This window comes from Sebastes umbrosus, chromosome 19, assembly GCF_015220745.1.
Source record: "Sebastes umbrosus isolate fSebUmb1 chromosome 19, fSebUmb1.pri, whole genome shotgun sequence".
In the NCBI taxonomy this organism is placed as follows: domain Eukaryota; kingdom Metazoa; phylum Chordata; class Actinopteri; order Perciformes; family Sebastidae; genus Sebastes; species Sebastes umbrosus.
Genome location: NC_051287.1, coordinates 14,701,580 through 14,715,955, shown reverse-complemented (window position 1 = coordinate 14,715,955; position 14,376 = coordinate 14,701,580). Strand labels below are relative to the sequence as shown.

Sequence of the window (14,376 nt, the reverse complement as noted above, 5' to 3'; positions counted from 1 at the left end):
TAATATGTCCCCTTTAAATAGGAGACTTTTTTTCCACCATGATACAATACTACTTAAAGTCGGTCTGTCTGCCTCGCCCTATCTAGGAAAAATGCCTGTTGACAGATGCAACACTCTTTGAACAGGCAAAAGCTCTGGCTTCCCCCTGTAGATCCAGGTTGAGTCTGTCCAAATGAACCTGCATGCCAAATCTAAAATGAATTTGGATTTGCACTCATCCGTAATCTCCCAAAGCATGCTGCCTTCCCCCCCCCCCAACTCACAGTAATGCCACACCTACAGTACCGTTAGCGAACTAACTGACACGTACGTACATTATGTAAGAACAGCATTTCTTGTGGATATATCTGAGCTGAGGTGAGAGTTACATTTTGCAGTCAGTTCAAATCTGATGTCGAAAAGAGTTGAGATCTTCCAGCATGGCTGGCTGGGAGCCTTGGTTAGATCGGCTAGAGCACAGCTGGTGTGTGGAGGACCTGATGTAGCTTTAAGTCTCATGCAAACATTCCATTAGAATAGCATAACAGCACTACCAAGAATAACTGTTATTATAGCCTCAAGGTGTACCGAACTGCATAAAATACTGTCTCTCTTTGTGTTGTTTGGTTTTGTTGGTTGTGTGTGTGTGCTCTAGCCTGCTCTTTTGCTTTCAGGCAGTCACAGTGTGTGCATGAGTGCGTGCATATGTGCATGTGTGTGTGTGTGCAGCTGCCTCTTTGCCCTTTCTCTATCAGTAGATATGTGCATCTGAAGGTTTCAGACTGTCTAGAGCGACACCTTTCATAACTCCATAAAGAGAACACGGCGTATGTAAAAAGACAGCACAGAGTGCTCCTGCTCAAAGCAGCTGGCTGAATTCACAATAATGGCCTCGAGCTTTACAGGGCAGACACTTTTGATTTCTCTGTGTCTCTCCGTCGATCCGTCTGTCTGTCTCGCTTCGGGTCTGACAGCTAAATTTAAAGGAGTCAGCTGTTTCGATTCAGACGCTGGGGAATTCGGTCAGGTATACCTGCCTCTCTCTCATCTCTCTCTGTGTGTGTGTGAGTGATGGCAGTTAGCTGGCTGTGCATGTGGCAGACTGACACCTCTGATTGGTCAATCCCAGCCTGTCACTCATTTCCACCGTCATGGACACCGCAGCCCGAGAGGCAATTGTCGCGGCGGTGACAGAGCCTCGGGCTATTATTGCCGAGGTGACACAGAGCTTTACCTCTTAGTGAGAGTAGAGACATCTCAACTCAACAGCTTTAACGCACTCAAATTTCAATTTTGCACGGTTAAACGCTGCTTACTGCTTAGTAGTACTGACTGGAGTCTGGCAATTTCTGGTTTCATTAGTGTGCTGGCATTGTGTAGCCTCAATGGCTTTCCTCCCTTCACCTGCAACTTTCTCCAAGTGTCTTGTCCAACATAAGTGTGATGTTACCCGTATTTTAGCCTCACTTTGTTTCGGTAGGAAAGTGTGGCTGAAGTTGTTATCGAGGTGGTACTGAGGCAGAAAAGTGTTTCTTCTGTTAAGGTGCAGTGTGTAACAGGAAGCCACCTGCTCAAAGAAAATAGGTGGCAGAATTTCACCTCTACTACTGGGTTCATACAATCTAAATTTACAGTCATCAGTTAATAAAAAAAAAGCCAACTTCTAACTAACAGCAGGGCAAGAATACGCAAAATTCAACCAAACTGCTATCTTATAATCTTCATGTGTGCCGTCGGCCTATAGTTTAGCCATCTGTGTTTGTGCCTCTAACCGTGTACGCTTTGATAGTTTGTTTATTGGATTAAATCCAAAGTGACGGTAACGAGAAAACGACCTGCACCTTGTCTCGTCTTCCCAGCAGGGACGGATCCCCTAGTGAGCGGCCACAGCAACGCCGTGGGAGTCACAGCGGGCTAGTGGAGCGCTGGATCCAACCTTTGTAACAGCAGCAACAGAATTGTTTGCTGATCCGGCGGCGAGACGAGGCAGCAGTCCTCCCCGGGATAAGAAAAATCGAGATAGACAGGAAGGCAATCCAGGCACTCCAAAATATGAATAAAAGTGGCAATTGAGGAAGGAAATATATTAAAAGCGGCTAAATCGTTTAAAAAAGCCAACATGTTTCGATCTCCGTGGGTCTTCGTCAGGGCTTAAAACCACACGCCACACGCTCTACTCCTGGAGACGCAGCCTCCCGGCGGCTGGAAGGACGAGACGATGGTGACAGACCTTGGATGCATTATTGACAAGCCTTTGGGGCGGCTCTACTTCTTCGTCCTCTCATTTTGGACTGAGGGGCAGACTGGACACTACAGTGACTCACTGTCGCCTCTCATGGATCAAGTTCTATTATAAGACAGGACGGGCCCGGGCTAGCTGGTTAGCATGCACAACACAACACATAGACGTCTTTGTAGACACTGTAACCTCTTCAACATGCAGTTGATAATGTTAGTTAATTCTTTTGAACGTTTTAAACTAAAATTCTGGTCAGATCGTACGCATTGCACCTTTTAAGAACAATGGGCAACGTGGAACTTGTTGAGGATTTGACCTCTGCCTGACACAAAGAGTGTTTGTCAAATTGGTGAGATATGTGCCAAGGGAAGAGCAGAGGGAAATAATTGGTCCACCCTCCATCTTCCACTTGGAAAGTGAAAGATGATGACTATTGATGCCTTCGGTTTTGAGTGTCAACCTGTATTACTTACAGTGCGACACGGTGCTAGACGCCATCCCCCGTTAGCCAAAGTGTTTGACCTGCTGCGGCGCCCCTGGCCGAGGCGATTAAGCCCCAACGGGGCCCCGCTCCGAGGGAGTTCAAAACCACTGGATCCCTAAAGTGACATCAGAATAACAGAAATCTAAAACTTCTCAGATAATTTCGTTTGCTTTTGTTTTGTCCTTGAGGCGGCCGGGCCGGTGCCAGATCTCGTGAACTTAAAAAAGAATTGAAACAAAGTGTGGAAAAAAAAAAAAGTTCCGGGCATACGAGGCCACAGCTTGAAAAAATTCAATTCCCAGTTTCACTAAGAAGATTACTTTTTAAAACGAAGGAATCGCTCATGAGCGGCGCTGTGCTGTTTCTCAACTTTCCTGGCAATCTTCAACCGCGCTGTCGAGACAAATAATAATGAAATATGGTAAGAATGAAGTAGCATGAAAGGAATGCCTGGCCTCTCATAAGCTTCTGGATTCAATGCTACTAGTTTGTGCAGAAGGTCTGGGGCAAGTTAAGCACACTGAGGAGGAGGAGGACCAAATCACATGGCAATATAAAATAAGAATATGGATGTGGGTTTTTTTTTTGTTCCATCTGCATTATTAGAATGTGAAACAGCCATTACCGTGAATATTGAACAGTATAGATAAAGAGAAAAAGGCAGAAAATGAATGGAATTAATTGAAAATGGCAGGGATTGAGAGGGGGGAAAGGAAAGAGAGACAAGTGGGAAGGGAGCACTGGGCAGTGAAATAATTTGCTCTCCTGCTAAGAGATAATAGCTGTCTCTCAAAACAATTTCAGATTCCCATGCTGCAGTTTTTTCAGCTACATTTTTTGATGCAATATTGAACAATGATCACAAATTTATGGTAATTCACAGAGCAGTTTTTGGGGGAATGAAAAACTTTCCATATCATAGCTGTATTGGGGCGTCAAAACTCTGATTTTTAAACACACACATATTCCAAGTGTTGAGTGAATTTATGAGCCGATGGTCGTGAAACCTATTTGGTCATCTCTCTATTTGGTAACACCTTTTTCATCAGACGTTATGCGTGAGGAAGGAAGCGGTTGAAAAGTCCAAACAAGAAGTGCTCGAGGTGAGATTGTGTTTAGAGGTGCGAAACCGCTTGGGAGTCCTCCTTTATTTCCTGTGAAACATGAGCACTTATTCCCGAGCTTTGAGTTAGATTTGTGATGTCAGGTGGCTAAGTGAGCATGTGCATATGAGAGGTGGGAGAGGAGTGGGGTTGGGGGGGGGGTCTAAGTGTCCAGGTATAATGGCCGTCTTCCTGTGTTTGACCTCCAGAGCTGCGGAGGTCGATGAAAACCTTTCAACAGCTCTTTCTCTTCATACCTCTGTCTGCAGTCCTCTTAAAGGGTAATTCCGGTTTTGTTACAGCTTGGATCTTGTAGCTTTGGCCATCATTTATAATGGTTAGGACATTTTTAAAGCTGGTATATATGCAGATTGCCGCAAATATGATTTAAAAAAAAAGAATGTGCTTCTGTCTTCGGTGTCCTCCGGTGCCCTTCGGTGCTCCTAATGGCATCTGCAAGATTTCACAGACCGGAGAGAAACAGCCAATCAGAGCCGAGCTGGTGCCTGTCGTTTCTGAGCAGCTTTCAATCACTTGAAAACTCCGATCAAACGGTTACTGTAATGCCTATTTCTCGGATAAAATTCTTTTCAGAAGCATCTTGAAGTGTACTGTTTAGCTGTAAAATGAGAAAGTTTGCTCCGGCTGGTGGGCGGTGCTTGGTATTTCCTCAACTGATCTCAACATGGCTGCCGTGACACAGTTTCTGAAAACCTTTTATGTGAGAAATAGGCATTACAGTAACAGGATATTAATTAATATTTGATCTGCGCTGCCTAGTTTGATCATTTGATCGGAGTTTGCAAAGTGATTGACAGCTGCCTCCGTTGAATGAACAGCCAATAGGAACGCTCTCTCTCTGAAATGACACTGTGATTGGCCAAAGTCTCCCGTCACTGGCTAGATGTTTTAAAGCCTGAAAACAGAGCCATGAGGAGGTGCAGAAGTCTAGTTTTCTCTCAGAACACTTGAATTGCAATATGCTGAAAGGTTATTATGGAACTTTTGCCCAATGATGCCCAAAAATATTCTGCCTACTGCTGCTTTAACGGACCATTTATCTGTTTAAACTAACCTCAGTTTCCTTTTTTGTGACTCTCTTCACCTTTGTCTCTCTGTCTCTCTCACTTATCAACTCCTGATGCTCTCATAAGGTATTCATCCTCCTTTCATTCATTCATCTCTCACACACGGCTGTTTCCAATTGGCCCGGAGACATTCCTGGAATGCCAGGGCATCATTGTTTTGTGCAGTGTGAGTGTGTATATGTGCGTGCGCGTGTGTGTGTGTGTGTGTGAGCACCCGCGGCCCCAGCGTTCACTCCCTCGCGTTGAAGACCAATAGAGAGAGAGAAAGAGAGAGAGACAAATATAGGTACAGAAGAAAAAGTAGAAAAGGAGCAAAGTAGAGAAAAGAGTCATTGGTGTGCATGAGTTTCAATTCTTATGCCTTGAGTCAGTAAATGAATGTCAGAGATTGTGTAAACAAGACTGGAAGTTCTGTATAATCAAATAGCATTGCAATAAAAGGCACACCCACTCACAAATACACGCAGAGCGCACACAATTTGTTCTGTCTCGGAGACAAAAGTTTCCAAATATGCCTTGTTTTCTTTCTAGGCACATATATAAAATGATGTACAATGAAAGCTAAGCTACTACAAAGGAAACAAAAAGTCTATGCTAATGGGTTAAAGGCACTCTTCAGATATCATAAATTGGCACTCAGACATACTTTTAATGAGAATTACAAGTGCACATGTTGTGCAGACAAATGCATGCACTTTAAATTCAATTACATATACATATAAAATTGCATATTCACATTACGGTACACACACTAATCACACACACTCACATGTGCGTTCATGCTTCGGGATAAAAATATTACACCACAATTACATTAGCGTTAACCACGACAGCTGGTCTGGACAAAAAGGCACCACAGCGTCTCCGTCTCTGTCTCTCTTTGACTTTGTCCTACAGTTTTATTTACATTACTCTCCCTCCCATGACACATGACTAAGCTAATCTAAAATGCAGCGAGCCCGGCGTTGGCAGGGCTGAGTCAAACAGAGACCAAAGCCATCTGCCTAAACGAGTTATGCCATTCGGAGCGGCACCGACTCCAAGAGGAGCCAGATCCTCCCAGAAGAATTTCTAATATGAAAAATGTGATTTTTTTTTTTTTAAAACCAAATAAGATGTGAATGATGGATAGACAGACTACGTGATAGATGGATGGATTTGTTAGCTATATTGTCAGTCCCTGGTTGCGTTATTCTCACACTTAACTGTGTTCAGCAGAGATTGTGGTTTGTCAAATTGATTCAATCAAAGTAAAAAGTGAATGAAAGCATTCAGAGTCAAGAAAGTTTGGAATTTTGTGTTTTTTTATCGAGGCCAAAGACAGTTTGAACATCATAAGCCGACGATTTTGTATTTAAAAAAAAAAAAAAAAAAAAAGTGAATGAATGGAGAAATTGGAAGAAAAGGCATTCATCCTTGTTGTCATAGCGAGAGAATCCACTACAAACACACACGAGCAGAGAAAGACGTGAATGTGCGCGCACACACGGGGATGCATAAGGACAAACACACACAAAGCAACAGGGAGGCTACTAACACAACCCAAATAGCAATTACTACAGCGTCTGCAGCCTAGCAACCAGGGCCACTGGATGTCATTGTCCCTCATCACGTTTCTCTGTGTGTGTGTGTGTGTGTGTGTGTGTGTGTGTGTGTGTGTGTGTGTGTGTGTGTGTGCGCGCCCTCCTGTGACAAAGATCCTCTTTTTTTGCGAGACCCGGAATTTTTGTGTGACAGGTTTAGAATAGTGGGAGAGAAGAAGGGAAAGTGTGGCTTATACGGGGAGTATGAGAGAGAGAGAGAGAGAGAGAGAGAGAGAGAAAGAACTGCAATATTAATTTATTTAGAGCAAAGCACAGTGCTCCAGGACTAAGTACATCAAGACTTTGATCATGTAATGAGTTAAAGCTGAGATCACACATTGTTCTATGGCTCTAGTACATGTTGCTCCATGTTCTTATCATGTAGTATCATATTTGTGTATGTCAAATATATGTCAAAAAAACATTTGAGTATTTATGTACTAAAATTTGTCTTGTAAAATATAAAATACGTGCACATAAATGTATCCAAACAGATGTGAACAAACATAAATGTGCACCCACCTCCTGATCTAACATGTTGGTGGAGGCTAACAGACGAAACCGTCGCTACAGGCGCTGCCGCTTCAAAAACGCCATGGCAAAACAGCGTGGTGCGCCTGTGGATCAACCGAGCAATAAAAAAAAAAATGGATTCAAACGGACGTTGCTGTGCTATTGAATTTGTATAGTTTGTCGTAATTAAATACCGCTAATATCAACCTTTTGTCGGTATTTGCCATCGTCCCACTGTTCTTCCGTCATCACAACAGGAGTAAGAGTAGTAAAGTTCGCTTGCTTTGAATGGCTGCCTGGGTAGTGACGAGCGGTGCGACTATATGCGCCTTGCAGGGTTTATTTTAACTTCATTGTGTGTTTAAAAACCGCAAGAGAGGAGTGCACGCCAGGCGGCGCCGTACCATATGGCAACGCTTTTCTAGCCACGTGTCTGATGTGTGATCGGGGCCTAAATCGATTAAATCCTGGAGCATTTGCTTCACTCAGACATAAGTCATGTTTACAAAACTAGAGATACGCCAAATGCCATTTCACTGTGACGTAAAGAGTGAAAGAGCAGTGTATAGCATGACATATTGAAAGAAAAATCTGTGACTAGGAATTTGACTGTACTTCTGAAAACGTCTGCTTTAAAGCCAGGTGCCAAACCAGGGCTTACATGGATTTCTCTGCTTTTTGGTTTTCCATCGTGGTCGTGGAAAAGATGTCTCTTTCCTTTTCTTTTTTTCTTTTTGGTCTCATTATGATTCATGAGGCACAGTCTACAGTAAGTTGAGTCTCTGACCTATTACCATTTAAAAGTAACCTTACTAACCACTCGGTGCACATGTGCACACAGGCAGGTGTGTTTCATGAGGCTAACAAAGAGCATCCTCAAAATCACATTCAGTGTTTAGCAATTCAAACCAGATGATGAAAGCGCACTAATTCAAATAACATTTATTCATGAGCGGTGTCCCGTCTCTGCCATCGATTCAAGGTTGGGGTGGTTCACCAATGAATGTCATTTTAATTAGAACTATTGTTTTATGTACTTTCATATTCATGCTGTCTTTGTTCTCTGTTTTGTCTACAGGTACATTATCTCTTGTTCTGTATTCTCTTTCCTGGTTCAGCCTCTATTTTCATCAGATGCAATGAAAGCTTTTGATGTTTTATTTGTCACTGATGCGAAAGAGCGGCAGCTTTTTTTGGGCGTGTGCATACGTTCATGTTGTGTGTCTGAGAGTTTTTCAAGGTTATATAAGTAAAGTCTGATGAAAGAATGCTGTCTTTTCCATTTTTCATGTATGTCCCTTACTCTTTTTTTTCTCTTTTCTTCTCTTATCCCAGTTCCTCTCCTCCTCTTATACCATCCGGCCCTCATTTCCCTCTTTTCTTCCCTCGGGCACCACCAAGCCACTTAAGTTACACTTGATCTTGCAGTCCAACCGCATTGAAGCAAATAAATAAAGAAAGAAAAGAAAGCGTCATCTCTCAGCCGATTAGACTGTTATCAGGCCATTAAATGGGCGTTATCAGTGGTTATAAGCCCCATAGATGTGGGTCAGAAGTAGGGCTGTCAACGAATATTCTAAATTCAAATATATATTTGAATAGTAAATAAAAACAGATATTCGAATATGAAAATTTGTATTTGATTTTTGAAAAAAAAAAAAAGCAGTAAGGACACAGTGTCCATGGACATAATGCGCAAAAATAGATATTTGAATAGTTCGAACCTATGTGTTTTTTTTAGAATATTTGAACGTCATTTTTGGCCCACCAGTAGGTTTTATCATCTATTCACATGGGCGATCACCAAAAGAAGGAATATAAGAAGACAACAGCGACCATAGTTATTATGACAGGAGCAGAAGCGGAAGTCAGGTGCTGTAGTATAGACAGCGTGAAACTCCATATGGGGTGGTGGTCGGGGGCAATGGATGGTTTCAGTGCATTTTGTGTATAGTTGTCTTTGTGTTTAGTTTCACTTTCACTTTTGAAACGTAGTTATTTTTAGCCAGAAAACAATGTTTTTCCCTAAACTTAACCAAGTGGTTTTGTTGCCTAAACCTAAAGAAGCTGTTTTTGTGTTCAAACATAACCATTCAAGCAGTTTTACAACGTGTTGCTTTAGGTTTCGCTTTCACTTTTACAACATAGTAGGTGTATTAGGCCCCTACTGACCCACATCTATATCTCGCTTATAAAGACCTGATAACAGTCTAATTGGGTGCATATATAGGTTAAAACTGAACATATACTCATTTATTTAATGCAAGCGATCCAGGGCTTGTTAACTTAAATCACATGAACTTTGCAAGTTGCTTTCATTGGTCAAAGTTTTAGTAACATGTATCAGCTTCAGCCCAGTTTTTGATTTGTGCTTGCTTCTTTCTCTCTGGTATGCTTGGCTTTTAAACCATGATGAACAGCTGGCATTTAGACGTCAACATCTGTCTCATTGTACACATAAACCCTTGTGTTATTATGAGGGGGTCATTTGGTATTGATTGTTCAGATCACGTTCTCCCTCCTAACAAAGCACACAGCTCAGTCCCCTCGGAGGAGCCCTACAGCATGAACTGCCCTTCTAGGTGTCTCAGCGGCAGTTTGATTGACGCCATTCACGTCTGGCAAAATGAACTAAATTAAAGGAGTAAACACTCCAGAGTGCAAATAAACCACTCCAAACACGGCTTGCGTGAACACACACTTATGCTCATCCTCTTCACGTCTATATTCCTTCACCATTTTCCCCTTTGTTTTTTGTTTTTTAACCTTTCCTCTGCTGCTTTTTTCTCTTTAAAACCGGCATTTTATTGTCGGAATTGTAACTTCTCCAAGTTCTTCATAAGCTGGTTTGATTGATTATGGCTAATTCTAAAAAGCCGATAGGAATCCCGGCAGCTCTCGTTGTTTGTTTGTGTTTGTGGGGGTATGTTTGTGTTTGACATTGTGTGTATGTATGACTTTGACTGTAGCTCTCAGATGAGGAGCCAATTGATTAAGATGGCCCCAATTAGTCTCAATGATTAATTGAGTGTGATTGGACGTCGTGCCCGGCACCTCATCGTTGACATTATTGACAGGCTAATTAGTTGCCGTGGTGACCGCTTAAACACAGCTGATTGTGCGCTGACTCTGAAATGACCCCATAGCAGCCAATCAAGCCTATACCTCTTGCTTGTGGGCGCGTGTGTCTGGGTTTGGCCAAATACACCTTGAGGGATGTTGCAAAAAGATGTTTCGATATCGCAATTACAAACTAATTAGACAGGATGCTGCTACAATAAATGGAAATGTTTGTTATTGTTTTATAGAGTGATCATAAATACAAAACGTAGGATTACTCATAATTATGTTTTTCATCAAGAAAAACATTATTGATTGTTTCAGCATCCGAGAGTAAGCTGACAGATAAAACAATAAGGAACCGCACCACACTTCCTAAGTGATGAAACCACAAAACATAACAGAATGTCGCTGAAACTGGCTGCAAATGAATCACCTAAATAATCATTAGTGAAGAGAGAAATACTTGAGATATGGTGGATAAATCAGGCATCTGCTTTCTGTGACTGTGCCTTTCCACTCTGTTTTCCGCCACTAGTTTGTTTTCCAACACTGAGAAACTTTGCCTCTTGCTTCTTTTTGCCACAAAATACTTGTTTCTTATTGGCTATCAGGTGCTCATGGTGATCTAGCCGAGTAACATTACTTATTAACTATTACTATTAATTACTTTTAACTATTAACTCACTAGCACACTTACTGTATATTCTAATCTAAATGATGACGAAACCAATGATGCTCATCTTTTTTAGCCAAAGGTTAAGTAATATATATATTTTGAATTTTTCCTTTTTTAATATTTTTAATGAATATATTTATTTTAGGGCTGTCAATTAATAAAAATATGTAATCGTGATTAATCGCGCTATTTTTGTGTGTTCAAAATGTACTTGTCAAGTATTTAATACTCTTATCAACACGGAAGTGGACAAATATGCTTGCTTTATGCAAACATATGTACATATTTCTTTTGGGAAATCAATTAACAACACAAAAAAATTACAAATATTGTCCAGAAATCCTCACAGGTATCATAACATGGCAAACTCAAGCCCAACAGCTGTCAGTGTGTCAGTGTGCTGACTTGACTATGACTTGCCCAAAACTGCATGTGATTATCATAAAGTGGGCATGTCTGTAAAGGAGAGACTCGTGGGTACCCATAGAACCCATTTTCATTCACATATCTTGAGGTCAGAGGTCAAGGGACCCCTTTGAAAATGGCCATGCCAGTTTTTCCTTGCCAAAATTAAGCATAAGTTTGGAGTGTTATTTAACCTCCTCTACCAATGGATTCTTTAGGTTTTGCTAGTTTCATATGACACCAGTATCTTCACTCTAGTTTTAAAACTGAGCCCGCTACACCCTCAACATCGCAAGTTGTATTAATGCGTTAAAGAAATTAGTGGCGTTAAAACAAATTTGCGTTAACACGTTATAATACGTTAACTTTGACATGTCTAATTTATTTATAAAGATGGTTTAGTAAATGCCTATAGTATTCAGAAAGTTATAATGCACTCCGAATAGATGCTCCAAATAAAGGAAAATAAAATACACATGGTACGATGTACAGTTCTTATCCTTTATCTTATCAGTTATTTTCCAATTTGGGGCCAATAACTTATACACACTCTGTGTACTATCATTTAATCTCGATCCAGATCAACATTCAGGACATTGCTGAAAAAACATTCAGAATACAATTTCAAACACTTCTTTATCAGATTAACGCAGTTTTCAGGGTCACATATCTAGAAATCTCCATTGTCCCTTCTGAAAATAGCTGAAAAAGTTATTTGAAATATTCCATTTCTCTCCATGCTGTTTAAAGTAGGTGAAGATCCCTTTTTTTTTACATTGTTCTGTATAATTATTACCTTTTTTTTTTTCTGGACACACCCTGAAAGCCCTGTTCTGCAAAAACATTGGGAGCTATCGTTTTTCCCACAGGGGAGAGAGATCCTGCTCGACTGGGCAGCTCATGCAGCTTTTCCCATGTCCACACTCAATGGGTTAGTGGCTCTTAAAGACAGGATGAACCATCCCACCCATTCAACTCTGGTGTACATTACTGACTATAAATGAGGAATTAAACTGTGTGAATGTAGCTGTTATCGGCCGACCTATCTTATCAGGAGTATGTGTTACTGACTGGCTGATATCCGATATTTAATAAAGAAAGTCCAAGGCCAGCCCCATGTATTGTCAGAGTGATATACTGCAGCAATCCCAACCAATGAAACACAATGTTTGGAATGACAAAAGAACAGAAAACACATCAGGGGTGGAAAATGATTTATAAGTAAAAAAAATAGCATATAGAACTGTGTTTTTGCGATGCCCCACTGTACACCCACTGTATGCTCCATGCAGTAGAGATAACAAGGGTGAAAGGGTAAGAAGCTGAGGGGAGAAAGGGGGAGTGGTAGACGAGTGCGCGGTTGACTAGCCGTGAAGAAAAGACCCTAATCTTGGAGGAGGCCAGAGTTGGCGTAACATCACTTCTTCTGGCCAACCTCTTGTATTCTTCTTTTGCTCTACCACTCCAATATCCTTCCTTTCTCCACTCAGCGTCTCCCCTCCCTCCTTCCTTCCCTCGCTCCCTCCCAGCTTCTTTGCTTTTTTTTCCCCTACCTCTATCTCTCCAATTTCTCCTGATCTGTTCTCCATCACCTGCTTTATACATTTTCTGAAATCATTGAAATTAGATTGAATTGTTTCATAGGTAGCGTGTCCTGGGTCACACATATTCCACTACTAGGTGTTCAGTTCACTTTTTCTTTTACACCCAACGTTACAAATAGGGCTGTCAAAGACAACGCATTAACGCAAATTTGTTTAACGCCACTGATTCCTTTAAAGCATTAACACAACTTGTGATTTTTAGGTTGTATTGGGCTCATTTTAAAGCTTAGTGAAGACACTGGCATCATATGAAACTATAAAATCTAAGGAATCCATTGGTACCAACCATGTCATGCTAGATTGTCGGGAAGAACGCCAAGAATGAATTTAAGCTATGAAAAACTGGCATGGTCAAAGGGGTCCCTTGACCTCTAAACTCAAGATATGTGAATGAAAATTGGTTCTATGGGTACCCAAGAGTCTCCCCTTCACAGACATGTCCACTTTATGATAATCATATGCAGTTTGGGGCAAGTCATAGTCAAGTCAGCACACTGACACACTGACAGCTGTATTTGCCTGTTGGGCTGCAGTTTGCCATTCTACGATTTGAGCATATTTTTATGCTAAATGCAGTACCTGTGAGGGTTTCTGGACAATATTTGTCATTGTTTTGTGTTGTTAATTGATTTTCAATAATAAATATATGCAAACATTTGTATAAAGAAAGCATATTTGTCCACTTCCATGTTGATAAGAGTATGAAATACTTGACAAATCTCCCTTTAAGGTACATTATGAACAGATAAAAAATGTCGGATTAATTTGCGATTAATCACGATTAACTATGGACAATCACACGACTAATCAAAATTAAATATTTGAATCGTTGTAAAAGCCCTAGTAACAACGCGCAACAATGCTGCAATCATTAAATTACAATATGAGGAAGCGGATATCTACTGCAGAGTGACTGATATATTGAATTGAATCTGACCTTGAACCTGACCTGACATTTTGGTAACAAGATCCTCTATTGACTCAGATTGACTCAATATATCAGATTCAACACTTTCAGATTTGCTTGAGGTTTATAGAAAATATAAGTGATACTGTAAAACATAAAAGGAGTTTCAGTCTGCACGTACATAAGCGACCTTAATTACTACCTCTCTCTGGATCTAACTTTAATGTATTTGTTATAATAAGATAAAAGAAGAATTAAAGAAAAACACCAGCAATCACGACTAAACAAATTAAAAGCACATCTAATAAAAACATAGCCAGAGACGCCACTTCATTTAACGTGAGTAGCAGTGACGTTTGTAATGAAATATTTGATCAAGAATTAATTATTCAATAAGGAAATGTGTAATTAGGCGGAGCTGCTTTGTGTATGATTAATGTGATCTATGTTACTCTGATACCTTTCAGGTATGTCTCTCTTCTTAATTGCATACTGTACTCTACATATTAGTTAACTGTCTTGCCCTCTCTCTCTTGTTTTCTGTAGTTCCCCCTCGGGAGCCCACAGTCACCTGTCGATCCAACACCTACCCTAAAGGCTTCTACTGCAGCTGGCACCAGCAGTACCCGACGTACATCCCCACGACCTTTGAAGTGGACGTACAGTAAGTGCATTTGTTTTGTATTCTGGGTGCAACTTGTTGATTTGCATGTTTAAATCATCTCTACAGTG

At 40.9% G+C, this 14,376-nt stretch overlaps 1 protein-coding gene across 5 annotated transcripts in view; it reads left to right on the top strand.

Moving 5' to 3' along the window:
* The window catches only part of cntfr (ciliary neurotrophic factor receptor), a 270,120-nt gene that overhangs the window by 210,607 nt on the left and 45,137 nt on the right, over positions 1-14,376 (top strand). For all 5 annotated transcript variants that reach the window (XM_037752393.1, XM_037752394.1, XM_037752395.1 and 2 more), the window contains one exon: positions 14,191-14,308. In XM_037752393.1, coding sequence (XP_037608321.1) covers positions 14,191-14,308 — 118 coding nt within the window. The remainder of the gene's footprint in view (positions 1-14,190; positions 14,309-14,376) is intronic.